The sequence below is a fragment of the Vitis vinifera genome, chromosome 13 (genome assembly GCF_030704535.1).
Source record: "Vitis vinifera cultivar Pinot Noir 40024 chromosome 13, ASM3070453v1".
Taxonomy (NCBI): Eukaryota; Viridiplantae; Streptophyta; class Magnoliopsida; order Vitales; family Vitaceae; genus Vitis; species Vitis vinifera.
Genome location: NC_081817.1, coordinates 19,218,547 through 19,232,341, shown reverse-complemented (window position 1 = coordinate 19,232,341; position 13,795 = coordinate 19,218,547). Strand labels below are relative to the sequence as shown.

The window sequence follows — 13,795 nt, the reverse complement described above, 5'->3', positions numbered from 1 at the left end:
AGCAATGAAATAAAAGAAAAACTTTTAAGTCTGTTTGGTAACTTTTTTTTAGAACAACTTTTTGAAAATTAAAAAAAATAAGAAAATATGTTTTGACAATCATTTTTTTTTTCGTTTTCTGTTCTTAAAGAACAGAAATAAGATGTTCTTTGAGAGAGTATCTTTTAATTGTTTTTACTTGTTTTTGTTTTACAAAATAATTATACAAAGATATATAGAATGATTAAAACTAAAATAATAGATATAAAAATTGTTTTTAAAATATTAAAAATAGGTTAAAACCATTTTAAGTTTAAAAACAAACTTTTATTTTATAAAATATTAAATAATAGTTTTCAATAACTGTTCTTAAAAATTAATTTTGAGATTTTTCTTCAAAAATTGTTACTAAACAAGCCCTTTATATATATTTTTTTCTTATATTTTTAATTCCTTTTATTTTTATTTTTTATTTTTCTATCAAGCTTTCCAATAAATTGTCCTTTTAAGATTATCCAACAAAAGAAAATTATTTTTTTAAGAAAATTTTATTTTATTTGTCACTTTGTAGTTTTCAATATAGGCCTTAAGAATTAAATAATAAATTTTAAATTGTTTTTATTTTTTAATGATTTTTTTTTTCTTTTTAGGGTTAAAAAAATAAAAATAAAAATAAAAGATGTTATACCTAAAAAGCCCTTGATAAATAGGGAAAATTGTGAAACCGCCTCTACTCAAAACTGAGAAGAAAAAGATTAGCAGAACCACAAACCTCAGCCGAAGCTGCTCTCTCTCGTCGCTTCTTCAATCTGCTCAGGTACGCTTTCTCTCTCATTTCCCCACTTTTCCTGCTGTTACCGACCATTTTTTATTCCTCAAATCCATTCAAAGCTTGTCTTTTCCGTCATTTTTCAATCCATTCCAGCCTCCATTAATGGAAATTACGCTAAAAATTTGGCAAAAATCAGATGAAGCAAGTCTGATTTGGTGCCCCATTCAGAAAAAATCATCAAACCCCAGTTGTGGTTAAGATAATTGGCTTTCAATCATGCAACACAATGGGGTTTTGGGTCCAACAACACCACTACTTCAAGGAACCACAAGCATCTCGATATGTAGTTATGAAATGCATAAATTGTTGATAATATTCCAGAACTAGACTTGCCCATATGGGTTTCACTTTTATACAGTTTGTTTCCCTGCAGGAAATCCAAGTCTGTAATTCACTAATTTGTACATGGAACCCTGTTCTTGGAAGATTAGGAAATTACCATGATTTTGAAGTATAGGAGTTTTTTAATGCTATTTTTTTGTAGAAGGGTATTGCAAGTAATTCATAAATTTTCCTATCCATACAGTTGAAACGCGTTCCAGTGCAAAAATTAAGACAAAGTCAGGAAAAGGAGTGTTATTATGATACTCTTGGAATAGCCCCTGAGGCTTGGCTCAAGTGGTCAGGGGTTGGGGAGGGTTTGTGGGAGGTAATGGGAACAAAAATTTCCCTATCAGGAAAAAAAATGTTTACCTTTTTATTATCTTCCTGTGCAATGCATAAAATGAGTTGAATGAGGCATTATTTCTCATATATGTCTGGAAGTCTTCCCTTATAAAACGAAGTCATATTCCTTCATTTGGAAGAACAACAGTGTTTGCTTTCTACACTGAAAAACGTCTCATGCCTTTTATTGTGATCTGTTCTGCCTTTGTACTTTATTTTTGTGGGTTCCTTTTTCTACAATATTTTTAATTTCACAGGTTTATTTATTTATTTATTTTTTTTGTTAAATAAATTGTGATGCTGCTTCTTCCAATGGGAACGTTATTCAAAATATATTATGTTGTGTTTTTTTATAGGTTGGATGTATTATATATTTAGATGCTTTCATATAATATTTTGTTATTCTAGCTGCATATTTGATCTTACTAATTGTTCTATTTATCTAATATGATTGATATAATCCTGCACAGTTAATGACAATTTACGATGATGAGTTAGGCGTATATAACAATTAATTGTTTTTATATTTTAGTTGTGGCCCTGTTTTTTGTCTATTTCTTGTTGCCCTTGCCATGGTTAAGAAGGATTAAAAAATATGGGGAAATTATGACTTTCTTTTCCCTTAAAAATTCAGAGGTTAAATCAACATTTAGGATCATTTTGTGATCCTCTATTAATTTCTATTCATCCATTGCAGATGGCCAGATGGGATGAGATTTTATCCCTCCCTGTGCAGAATCCTCCAACCTTGGAGTTCTCTTCTGCTGAAATTGTGTGGTCTAAGGTGGAAGGTTGGCGGGACAATATAGATAGAGTGGCTCTAATACCCTTTGCCAGAGTGGATGATTTTGTGAGGGGTGAATCTGCAAATAAAGACTGTCCAACAAGATTTCATGTTGAAGCAAGGAGGAGGCGGCCTCCAGAGATGCCTTACAAGCCAAAAGTTGATGGCATTTTGGAATACATTCTGTAAGTCATATATTTGTTCTTCTACAGTTTCCTGGTAATTAGTTCTCCATCTTCTTAGTTTAAGTGAATCTATTGAATCTGTAGGTATTGGTGTTCCTTTGGCCCAGATGACCACCGGAAAGGTGGTATTGTACGACCCAGTAGGAGTACTTATGTCCCAAAGAAGAAATCTGCTGGTCGACCAAATACAAAGAGAGGGTGCACCTGCCACTTTATTGTGAAACGATTAATTGCTGAGCCATCAGTGGCACTTATAATATATAATCAAGATAAGCATGTGGATAAGAAAGGGTTGCCATGCCATGGCCCACAGGACAAGAAGGCTGCTGGAACACGTGCTATGTTTGCCCCATACATCTCTGAGGATCTCCGTCTCCGTGTCTTGTCTCTGCTACATGTCGGGGTTTCTGTGGAAACCATAATGCAAAGACACAGTGAATCAGTGAAGAGACAGGGAGGGCCGTGCAACCGTGATGACCTTCTAACCCACAGATATGTTAGAAGACAGGAGAGGAGCATCAGACGTTCTACTTACGAATTGGACACAGATGATGCAATCAGCATCAGAATGTGGGTTGAAAGCCACCAGAGTCATGTTTTCTTCTATCAGGATTTCTCTGATTCTGAACCTTTTACTTTGGGTATTCAAACAGAGTGGCAGTTGCAACAGATGATTCGTTTTGGTAATCGCAGCCTAGTTGCTTCTGATTCTAGATTTGGATCAAACAAATTGAAGGTATTCTTGTTTAGTTATATCATCTGCTCCTATTACCTGTCATTGTCAATTTAATGATGTGTAGTGCATACTCCAGAAGCTAACTTGTTCTGTTCTGCAAGTTCATGTAGTATCCAATTCACAGTCTTATCGTGTTCAACTCAGACAAGAAGGCCATCCCAGTTGCTTGGATAATATCACCAATATTTTCCAGTGGGGATGCACACAAATGGATGAGGGCTCTTTACAATAGAGTTCATACAAAAGATCCAACATGGAAGCTGGCTGGATTCATAGTGGATGATCCTTTAGCTGATGTCCTCACAATCAGGTTGGCTGCTAAATCTTTCATCTGCACCAATTAAATATCAGTCAGATAATACTAGGATCAATTTTTCTAGAAAAGATACTCAAGGATTATTCCTAGGGTGAGCAATGGGCATCTAGCTATTGTATTATTTAATTAACCCGGATATGATCGGTTGGGCTTGTGTTCGACATCTTCAACTGGTTTAAATCAGCAGGTTGGGTACTGCTGACTGAACTTTTAACTGTTAGGCATTGATTTGAATATGTATACATTAACAAATGACAATTGTTGTCTAACACCAGGGCAGCCCAGTTGGTCAGGGCGAACACTAGGAAGTGTGGTCTCAATAAATGACACATGGTCCTGGGTTTGAATCCTACCACTGATGATACTCTGAATTTACCCGGTGCTGGTTGTTGCGGGGCAGTCAGCACCCTAAGGTTTGAGTCCTCATGAAGAGTCCTAAGGGCTTGGCCATGGAAGGTACCTCGGTTAAAAAAAAGAAATAAATAAATAAATACAAAAATAAAAAAAATAAAAAAATTGTTGTTTGGGTTTTTATTACATTGAGGCTTATTCTTAACCTTAGCCCTTGACTCCCCTACTGCCCACAATGGTCCTTTATTATTTGCTAAGCATGGAGCATATGTTTAGATGTTTGGATATCCAATTAATGCATCATGTCTTTTATATAATACGGACTATGACTCACCTCAGTAATATAATTCTTACCATCTGAAGTATTGCATTTTAATTCGAATAGGAATAGATTTTGGTTAAAAAGTAGGCAGTTGATCTATTTGGTCTAAATCCAACTTAAAAGGTGAAGTTGGTAGTTTGAATCAATGAACCTGTTCTCATAAAAAAAAATAAAAAAAAATCAATGAACCTGCAAAAAAATTATTCAAATGGAAGAATGGTAGGATGATGCAGGGATGTCATATCATTTATATTTATATTTTTTTAACATATCATACTCGCTTGAATTGAAATGATGGTTCTTTTTCTGCATTTTTTACTCAGAGAAGTGTTTCAGTGCTCTGTATTGATATGCTTTTGGAGGGTTCGTCATGCATGGCATAAAAACTTGGTAAAGAAGTGTTCAGGAATTGAGATGCGTGCTGAGATATCGAGACAGCTTGGGCAGGCAGTTTCCAAAGTCTGCAGAGGACATGCGACAGTGGGTGTGTTTGAGGATATCATGGAAGATCTTGTTGATAGCTCTGATTTCATGGATTATTTCAAGGCGATCTGGTATCCTAGAATGGGTTAGATGCTTCTCTTTTTGGATAGATGAATATTTTTGGACAGACAAATTCTTTCTTACCCTTTAACTAATTCCATAGCACTTGTATTTTTCATCCCAACTCATCAAGTTTACCAGAAATCAATCATTTGAGACCATTGAATCTGCGAATTATTCTTTGGATGGATCATAACCTCCAACATACAAGATAGAGTATTCTGATCATGTGAATAATGTTGATCTTGGTTTGTATTCGTACATGCATGCATACATACATAAATAGGAATATAGATCTGTCCCTGGAGTTGGTCTTCCAATTGTGTGGTGGATGAGATTAATTACAGAGAAGTTAAACTTGGTTGTGTGGATGAAAGATACAGAAGCTAGCAGTTATAGCATCGAGTTATTTCTTTTTTCTATGTGAAATCCTGTTCTCTTTTAAAATAAAATTGAACAAAAAAATGTTTGCTTTGATTCAGGGGTGTGGATCTCTGCACTGCAAACTCTTCCACTTGCCAGCCAGGAGACGTGTGCAGCAATGGAGTTCTACCACAACCAACTGAAGCTCAGGTTGTTAAATGAGAAGGAACCTAGTGTTTATCAGCGAGCTGATTGGTTGATTGATAAGTTGGGTACGAAAGTGCATTCCTACTTCTGGCTTGATGAATATTCAGGAAAGGATGATTTCTCACGATATTGGAGAGATGAGTGGGTGAGTGGTTTAACATCTTGGCGCAAAGCATTGAAGATTCCAGATTCTGATGTTGTCTTGGAAAGGAGATTTGCAAAGGTTATTGATCAGCAGGATCAGGATAGAGCGCATATTGTATGGAACCCTGGTTCTGAGTATGCAATTTGTGACTGCGGTTGGGCAGAAATGGGAAACCTGTGTGAACATGTGTTCAAAGTTATTAGCGTATGTCGCAATAATGGGTCTTCTATGTCATCTATCAGCCTATTTCAGTACAAGCAAGCTTTAATCAATATGCTAAACTGCCCACCCAATGATTCTTTGATTCGTGATCATGCTGTTTCTTTAGCAGTTCATGTGCAGATACAGTTAAATACGTTAGTTGATCCAGAAAGTAGCCAGACTATTGTAGATGTCAATAAGCAACAACACAATGGGGTAGCATCTGCTGATCAACAGAGGGATATAGTACAAGAAAGCAATTGTCCTAAGGAGAATGTATCATCTTCTAGGGAGAGTGGTGATAGTGTTGGACATGAGGGTCCTGGTGGTATTGGAGGTGTTTTGGGTGGTGATTTGATTGATAAGGTAGCTAGTGGAGAAGGCTATTGTGGTGAGACTGCTGGAGATGAAATTCCTTGTTCGGATATGGATGTTGATCCGTCATCCATCTGTAACCCGCCGTCTGGATTATTTTCTCTTGATGGACTGGTGTCTAGTGATATTTTCTCAGAGAATGGAGAGAGATGTTTGGTTGATGCAGAGCTAGATATGCCTGAGAACCATCCTTCTGAAGGTGATGCTTTTACAATTCGAAATGGGTTTGAAGATGATGATTCGGACACCCCTCTGCTAAACATGATGGATATGGAGCCACATATCCATTCGCAAATGGTGGAGTCTCCAGAGGAATGCAACATGATCCATCAAAATGGTGATTGCAGCGAGAATGCAGGGCCATTGATTGTTTCTAACACAGTGGATGGCAATCCTCAATTCAGTGAGACCTTCCCACCCTCAATATCCAAGCCTTCACCTGTTGAGGTACATCCAGTTGATATGGTTGAAACTTCAGGTGTCACAGAGGACAAAGAAAGGACAGATCTGGAAATCGAGAGAAGCCTGAGTAAGAACCTACCCTTGACTGATAATGCTGTTCCATTAAATGGGGTTCAAGATATCTTAGCAAATGATGCAGATAAAGTTGGCAGCAAAATATCTGAATGCCCAGAATCATCACAAAACTACTTGTCAAAGTCAGGTGATGGGGAACAAAAACAAGAGACACTGCCTGTAGCTAGTGAAACAGTTTCTTGAGAGAACCCATCATCTACTGCTGAATCTTTTATGGTTAGGAGTGAATCTCTAAAGAGCACTGAAGATGGTGATTGACAAGGTAAGGAAATCAGGGGGTGGAAAGAAGCATCACAGGAGAGTCGTCTGCACCAACTAGATGCTACCATGGTGACTGTCTGAAGGCTTAGAATTGTTTCTTTGATGTATATACACCTTTTTTTTTTTTCTCATTTTGAAGCATCTGAAAAGCCTTAACCCCAAAAGAGGTTAAGGTGTTAGGGAATGGATAAATTATATTTAGTGTGGAAATTTTCAGGTGCCTATTAATTTGAATATTGGAAAACACAGTGCCTTGTTAGTTTGATTTCTTATACAGCTTGTTATGGTCCTACCCCACCAAAAGGATGAGTTAAAATGAGTTCAGTTTGTGTGTGTGTTGAATCTGTGGAGGTGAGGGAGCGAAGATTATTTGATTTTGATTATGTTGGTTATTGTATGTTACCATTTATATTATGTCATTTTTGCTGTAGCGGGGTTTAATACATGATCCAGTTGGGTAAAATGTTTCTAGTTTTCTCAACTACATTATATATATTATTATTAATATTCGACTTTTTGGATTTGAGTGGCGGTCGACTTTATTTTATTTTATTTATTTATTTATGATTATTGTTATTTATTAGAACTAAGAGAATGAAAAGGAAGAATCTTAAGGAAATTTCCATGATTTTATTGATTCCACTGTTTAGTATTACAAGATTAATATATATATAGAGGGAAATGAGGATTTTCTTAGGGTGATTAGAGACCTCATCTCTATGCATGACTGGGTGATCTTAGTGTTTGTTGAGACTAGAACATGTGGTGATAGGGCTGATGAGGGGTCTTGAAGGATTGGGTTCTCTAGTTTGACGCAAATGGAAACTCAAAGGTTTAGTGGAGACATATGGATCTTTTGAAGGATTGAGCGTGCCACTAACTTTCTTACATGTGTAAAACACCATATGACAAACTAACTTCTTATTTTATAATCCTAACATCCCCCCTTAAATTCAGAGTAAACAAAGGAAACTTGGTATTGGGTACAACTTTGGTAAAAATATATGTTGTTTGATCACTCGAAGGAACATGCCTTACATCAATAACCTTTTGAATAACTTTCTCATGCACAAAATACAAATCAAGCTCAATATACTTAGATCTAGCATGTAAAACTGGATTTGCAGATAACAATACTATACTCAGATTATCACACCACACTACTGGAGCTCTTAGTAATTTGATCCTCAACCCGCTTAATAAGGCAGCTAGCCATGTGATCTTAATCATTAGTCTAACTAAGCTTCTATATTCTGCTTCTATAGATGACCTAGAAATAATATGTTGTTTCATTGAGTACTAAGAAACTAGATTGTTCCTAAGATAAACACAATACTTAGTGGTAGATCTCGTATCATCTAGACTTGATTTTCGATCAACGTCACAAAATCCCATCAAATCTAAAGTGGTTGAACCAATCAAATGAAGTCCATACTGAATAGTGCCTTTCAAGTATCCAAGAATCCTCTTTATTGCTTCCCAATGTTCTTCTTGTGGATCCTTCAGATATTGACAAACTCAATTGACATAAAAGGAAATGTTCTTTTTGTGGATCCTTCAGACATTGACAAACTCAATTGACATAAAAGGAAATGTCTAGCTAGTGATAGTGACATATTGAAGTACACCTACAACATTCCTATAGAGTTGAACATCCTTCACTATACCACTTATAGAGGTTGCAAGTTGTTGACCACTAATCATAGGAGTATTATAGCCATTTGCATTGTGCATTTTGCCTTTGAATAAGAGATCATACACATATTTAGTCTGAGACAAGTGTAGACCTTTAGTAGTGTATTTCACCTATATGCCTAAAAAATAGTCTATCTTACCAAGATCCTTAAGAGGAAAACTCTTGTTTAACTATGAAAATAACTGTTGAAGTACATAAGGATAGTTGCTAGTAACCACCATATCATCAATATGTACTAAGAAAAAAGTAGTGTGATGTGTAGTGAACCTTGCGAACAAAGACTGATAAGATTTAGTAGATGTAAAACCAAAACCTAGAAGTGTTGCATAGAGTTTCTCAAACCAAGCACGTGGTGTCTTTTTGAGATCATAGCGAGACTTGTGGAGTTTGCATACCAAATAAGAGGTGGACTTTTCAATAAAACCTTTAGGTTGTTCTATATAAATTTCTTCCTGTAGATTTCCATTTAGAAAAGCATTGTTGATATCAAGTTGTTGAATTTTCCAATCACCATAAGAAATTGCATTTCAATCACAGTCAATAATTGTCACCATATGTTACAACCCCATGAATAAAACTAGTGATTAAAATATCACGATATTTCGACGAAATATCGCCGAAATATCATGTATCGATGGAGTTGGAAATGATATTTAGGGCGGATATATCGACAAGGGACTTGAACCCTCACCAAAAAGTAGCATACCACCAAGGCGAGTTTGCCCTTTAATATATATATTAAAAGTATCGTATCAATAAAATATTAAAAAATACTTTAAACAAAAAATAAATTATAATTATTTTATAATTAAATGAAATTTTTTTCATTTAGTAGATTAGCAAAAATATAAAAATTATCATGATAATTTTCTTCATAGTGTTTTTAATATTAAAAAATTATACATTTATCATCATTTATTTTTTATCATTTAATACAATTGAATTAAATTTATCATAATTTTAATATTAAATATATTTTAAAATTAGACATATTATAATCAAATATCATAATATTATTATTGAATAATATTTTATTTAATTTAATAATCAATATACACTTATATATATCAATTTCTTCAACAAAACAACTTTAAAAAGTCTATTATACTTTTAATTTAAGAGTTATATATATATATATATATATATATATATATATATATATATATATATATATTATATTTTTTGATCAATTTTAGATTAATCGATATTTTTTGTCAAAATATCCGTCAATATATCTCCGATATATTTGTAAAATCGAAGTACCGATATATCCGTAATTGCTAATATTTTTATCCTTAAGTCAAACCAAGTGTCACAGTCTTAGGAAATCGTGATCAAGCATCACAATAGTAGATGCAGGTAAATGTATTGGTCATGGTTTTTTTACGTGGTCGTAACCTTATGGTTTGTTTTTTGTGACGATCGTAAAAACCATAACAAAAAGAGAGGGACACTTTATTGTTTTCCAGATGATTTGGTCATGGTCAAGTAAGTGACCATGACTAAATGTAGAATTATTAAGTGACCGTCACCAAATGTAGACTTTTGGTCATGATCAACTAAATGACCGTAGCTAAATGTAGACTTATTGTCAACGTAAACTTGACTACATATAAACTTATGGTCATGATCATATAGTTTATCGTGATGAAATATAGACTTATGGTCATGTATTTAATGACTATGACTATGACTAAAATTTGTTATATTTAAACAGTTAGTCTTTTATAGATTCACATTTTCCAAACCTTCATAATCTCCAAAATTCTATTGCCTTGGTTGAAATTTTTGTATCATTTGCATCATTTGTTCTTGGAGTTGTGTTTGCATTTGTCTCTACATTTCTATCATTTTTCCTTCAAACTTTTCTTTCACTTTTTCTTGTGTCTTTCTTTGAACTTTTATCAACCGCTCTTTAAATGTTTCTTTTACATGTGAGAGTTCTTCAATTGCATTTGTAAACTTTTGTTCCGCAACTACCAGCAACTCTTGAGCATTTTCAAGTTGTGTTGCAAGAGTGCTTACTAATCGTCTTCTACTAGTAGAACCAAAGATTGTAGTAGGACCAAATCCATACCCTCGAACACATCCATGCCTCTTTGGACCTATCACTTGGGTATATATCTTGGTTACAAATGTAGATGTAATAGATGATGTAGAAGTAAAAGAAAATATCCTCTCAGGTTGGGATAGTAGCTGCTGAAATTGATCATGAAATTATAAAAAACAAAAATAATTGTTAAACTTATAAAATAATTTTGTATGTGGCTATGATTGAAATACAACTATATAAAATTTATTTACTTCATTAGCATAATTTCCTTAGAACAATCATCAACAAGCATCACATCATTTTTTTGTATGTGTCAATACAAACAACTCAATTCTATTAGGCTCGATCTAATCCTTCCTTTTTTATGTCTATTCTTATAAGTGAAACAATTTAGTTTTTTTTTTTTTTTATGAACTATCTATATACAAACAGATCTTACAATAATAAATTTTCAACCTATTCATATTGAATTTGAGCATAACTTTTTTATCTTGATGTATGTTTTATCACTTACTTTGCTCTGTTTGCTTTGTTTTTTTGTTTTTTTTTTTTCTGATATATCTTACATCAAATAAAAAATAACATGTCACTTATATAGATACTAGAAACTTAATAAAAGTTACTATATATGAAGTAGTAGGTTAATATAACTAATAAACATTATCTTATGTCAAGGTGTGTATCACAACATACATTATCAAGAAAACATCATTATGTTTACCTTTGCCTCAGGGGTACCCCAAAAATGAATGAGCCACCTCTACTCATCGTCTGATAAGTGTGGAAGTCGATGGCACAATCTTTCCTCATCTATATCATAAGAGGCATAATATTTGGCCTTCATTTTGTTCCTATGACTTCTGAATAAATTTCCTTAGCAACTAATAATATAGTTCTTACATGCTTCATCTACTTCATATTTCTCCTATGTTTTATTAAAATATCATGTATAAATAAAACTTATCAATTTTAAACAATAACATTAAAATTTAGATGAATAATACTTGATATATACCAATACTAAAACCCAAATCTTTTCATTTGCGTTGTCACTAACATGATTCCAATCTTGAACTTGGATGGGTACATTATGTTGAGATCGAACCAATGTCCCCATATAACTTGAAAGTTTTTCCCTTTTTCTATCATAAACAATTTGCCCTTTGTTATTAAATCTTACAAATTTCTTTTCCTTTGGTTTTATACTCAGTAAATCTAAGTTGCATGTTAGCCCACATGTCTTTTTTTTGCTAGAGGAGGAACTTGTTAAAAGTAATAATGAGATTATAAGAAACAAAATTTATTTATCTTATATAAAGTTATAAACATTAATTTTTTTTATTTAAAAAATTAAATATATGTAAACATATTTATCATATATAAAGCGAAACAAAATTCTCTTAATCATACCAATAGTAGAAGGATATGAAGAATCAGAAGGACTAGAACTACTAGGAGTAGTAGTCATAGGTGGTTGCATGTATGAGAGTTGTTGTAAATTCTTCAACTCATCTTTTGGAGCCACTATCTGTACTCTTCCCCTTCGATGTGACATTTCCTACATAATAAAATAAATTATAAAATAAAATAAATCATACAAATAGTGTGGAATAAATTACAACTTATAGACCAAATAAATATATATCATGTGCTTACCAATAATATTATTAGCTATACATCATGTATATCATCATCATTAATAAATTCATTCTCTTTCAACAATGTTTCCTTATGGTGATAGTAGAACATTTGTGTAGATAGTTTCTCCTACAATATCATTTCTATCTCAATTGATTAAATCATTCTCGACCAAGTCATGTACATAATGTTGGCTATGAAGTGTTATAGGTTGTTGATATGATCTAGGGGTCTCCAAAAAGCCCGCGGCCCGCGGCCCGCTTTAGGCCCGGCCCGGCCCGTAGGCCCGCCTTTAATTTTTTTTTAAAAAATAATATACTATATTTTTATATATATATAACTAATTCATTTAATAAGCACAAAAGAAATGTAGCTCAGTTGGTTAGAGCCTTGAAATTTAAGCTTGAGGGGAGGGGTTCGAATCCCCCCCTCTTCCTTCCTTTATTTAAAAGCCATTTTGGCTTATTTAAAAAAGCCCGCGGCCCAGCCCGTCGGCCCGGCCCGCGGGCCCGCGGGCCCGCCCCCCAGCCCGCCAGCTCGCTAGCCCGCGGGCTCATAGGCCGGGCCGCGGGCCTCCTATTTACGGCCCGGCCCACCCGTTGGAGACCCTTAATATGATCATCAGTAGATGCTTCCCAATTTATATCATAAACCCCTCAAGTTTGTATCTCTACAACGGTGTGCTATTTTGTGTCATTTGAATTTTGAACATAGAAGACTTGTTTTGCTTGAGATACAAGCACAAATTGTTCATTTGTGTATATGGTTCGTTCAAAAATCAAACACATGAATCCATATTAATAATTTTTATCCCCTTTCCAATATTGATTACATCATATCAATCACACTTGAATAAAATAACTTTATTTCCATTGAGATAATATAGCTCGACCATGTCAGTTAGCACACCCTAGTAGGAAACACGACTAGAGATTGTGTTCATATCTCTTGCACTTGCAAATCTTAATACCTCTATGGTTACAATAACTCCAATATTTTGAATTTTTTTTTCTCTTGTTCTTTTGTGTAGAATCTAAACCCATTAAGTGCTAAGAACATGAGATGTTGGATTTTCTATTGTATGTCTCATGCATTTGAAAAAGGTTAACCCTCCATTTGTTATGTTATTTGCAATGATGTAATTCATTTCTTCACAATTATGCTTTGTTTCAACATCATGCAAATATCTTAAACAAAATGTTGCACATTATTCTACTATGCACCTTTTAGCAATAGAACCTTATGGACGATTCTTATTACACACATAAGGCTTCAATGTGCGTAAACACTTGTTTTTTCCCACCATGATAGATATGTGTCATAAACTATTTAAAACCAAATAGATATAAGATTAATTAAATGATAACATACCTCTTGATAGGATACATCCATTGATATTGCACTGGTTTAGCGACCCTTGCCTCACTTGCAATATAGACAAGTAAATGCACCATAACATCAAAAAATGATGGAAGAAATATTTTTTCTAATTTGCAAAGTGTGATTATTATGTCATTCTTGAGGTGCTTTAATTGATTAGTTTTTAACACTTTGGGGCATAATTGTTGGAAAAAGCTACATAACTCAACTATAACAGCAGAAACA

General features: G+C 33.9%; 1 protein-coding gene across 1 annotated transcript; it reads left to right on the top strand.

The window, feature by feature from the left end:
- Positions 1-704: 704 nt before the first annotated feature.
- On the top strand, positions 705-7,130 carry LOC100264354 (uncharacterized). The gene is made up of 6 exons (XM_002271130.4): positions 705-796; positions 2,175-2,446; positions 2,531-3,182; positions 3,293-3,492; positions 4,495-4,739; positions 5,197-7,130. Exons 2-6 carry the CDS (start codon positions 2,175-2,177, stop codon positions 6,723-6,725), a joined length of 2,898 nt encoding a protein of 965 aa, XP_002271166.1. The 5' UTR covers positions 705-796; the 3' UTR covers positions 6,726-7,130.
- The last annotated feature ends 6,665 nt before the right edge of the window (positions 7,131-13,795 follow it).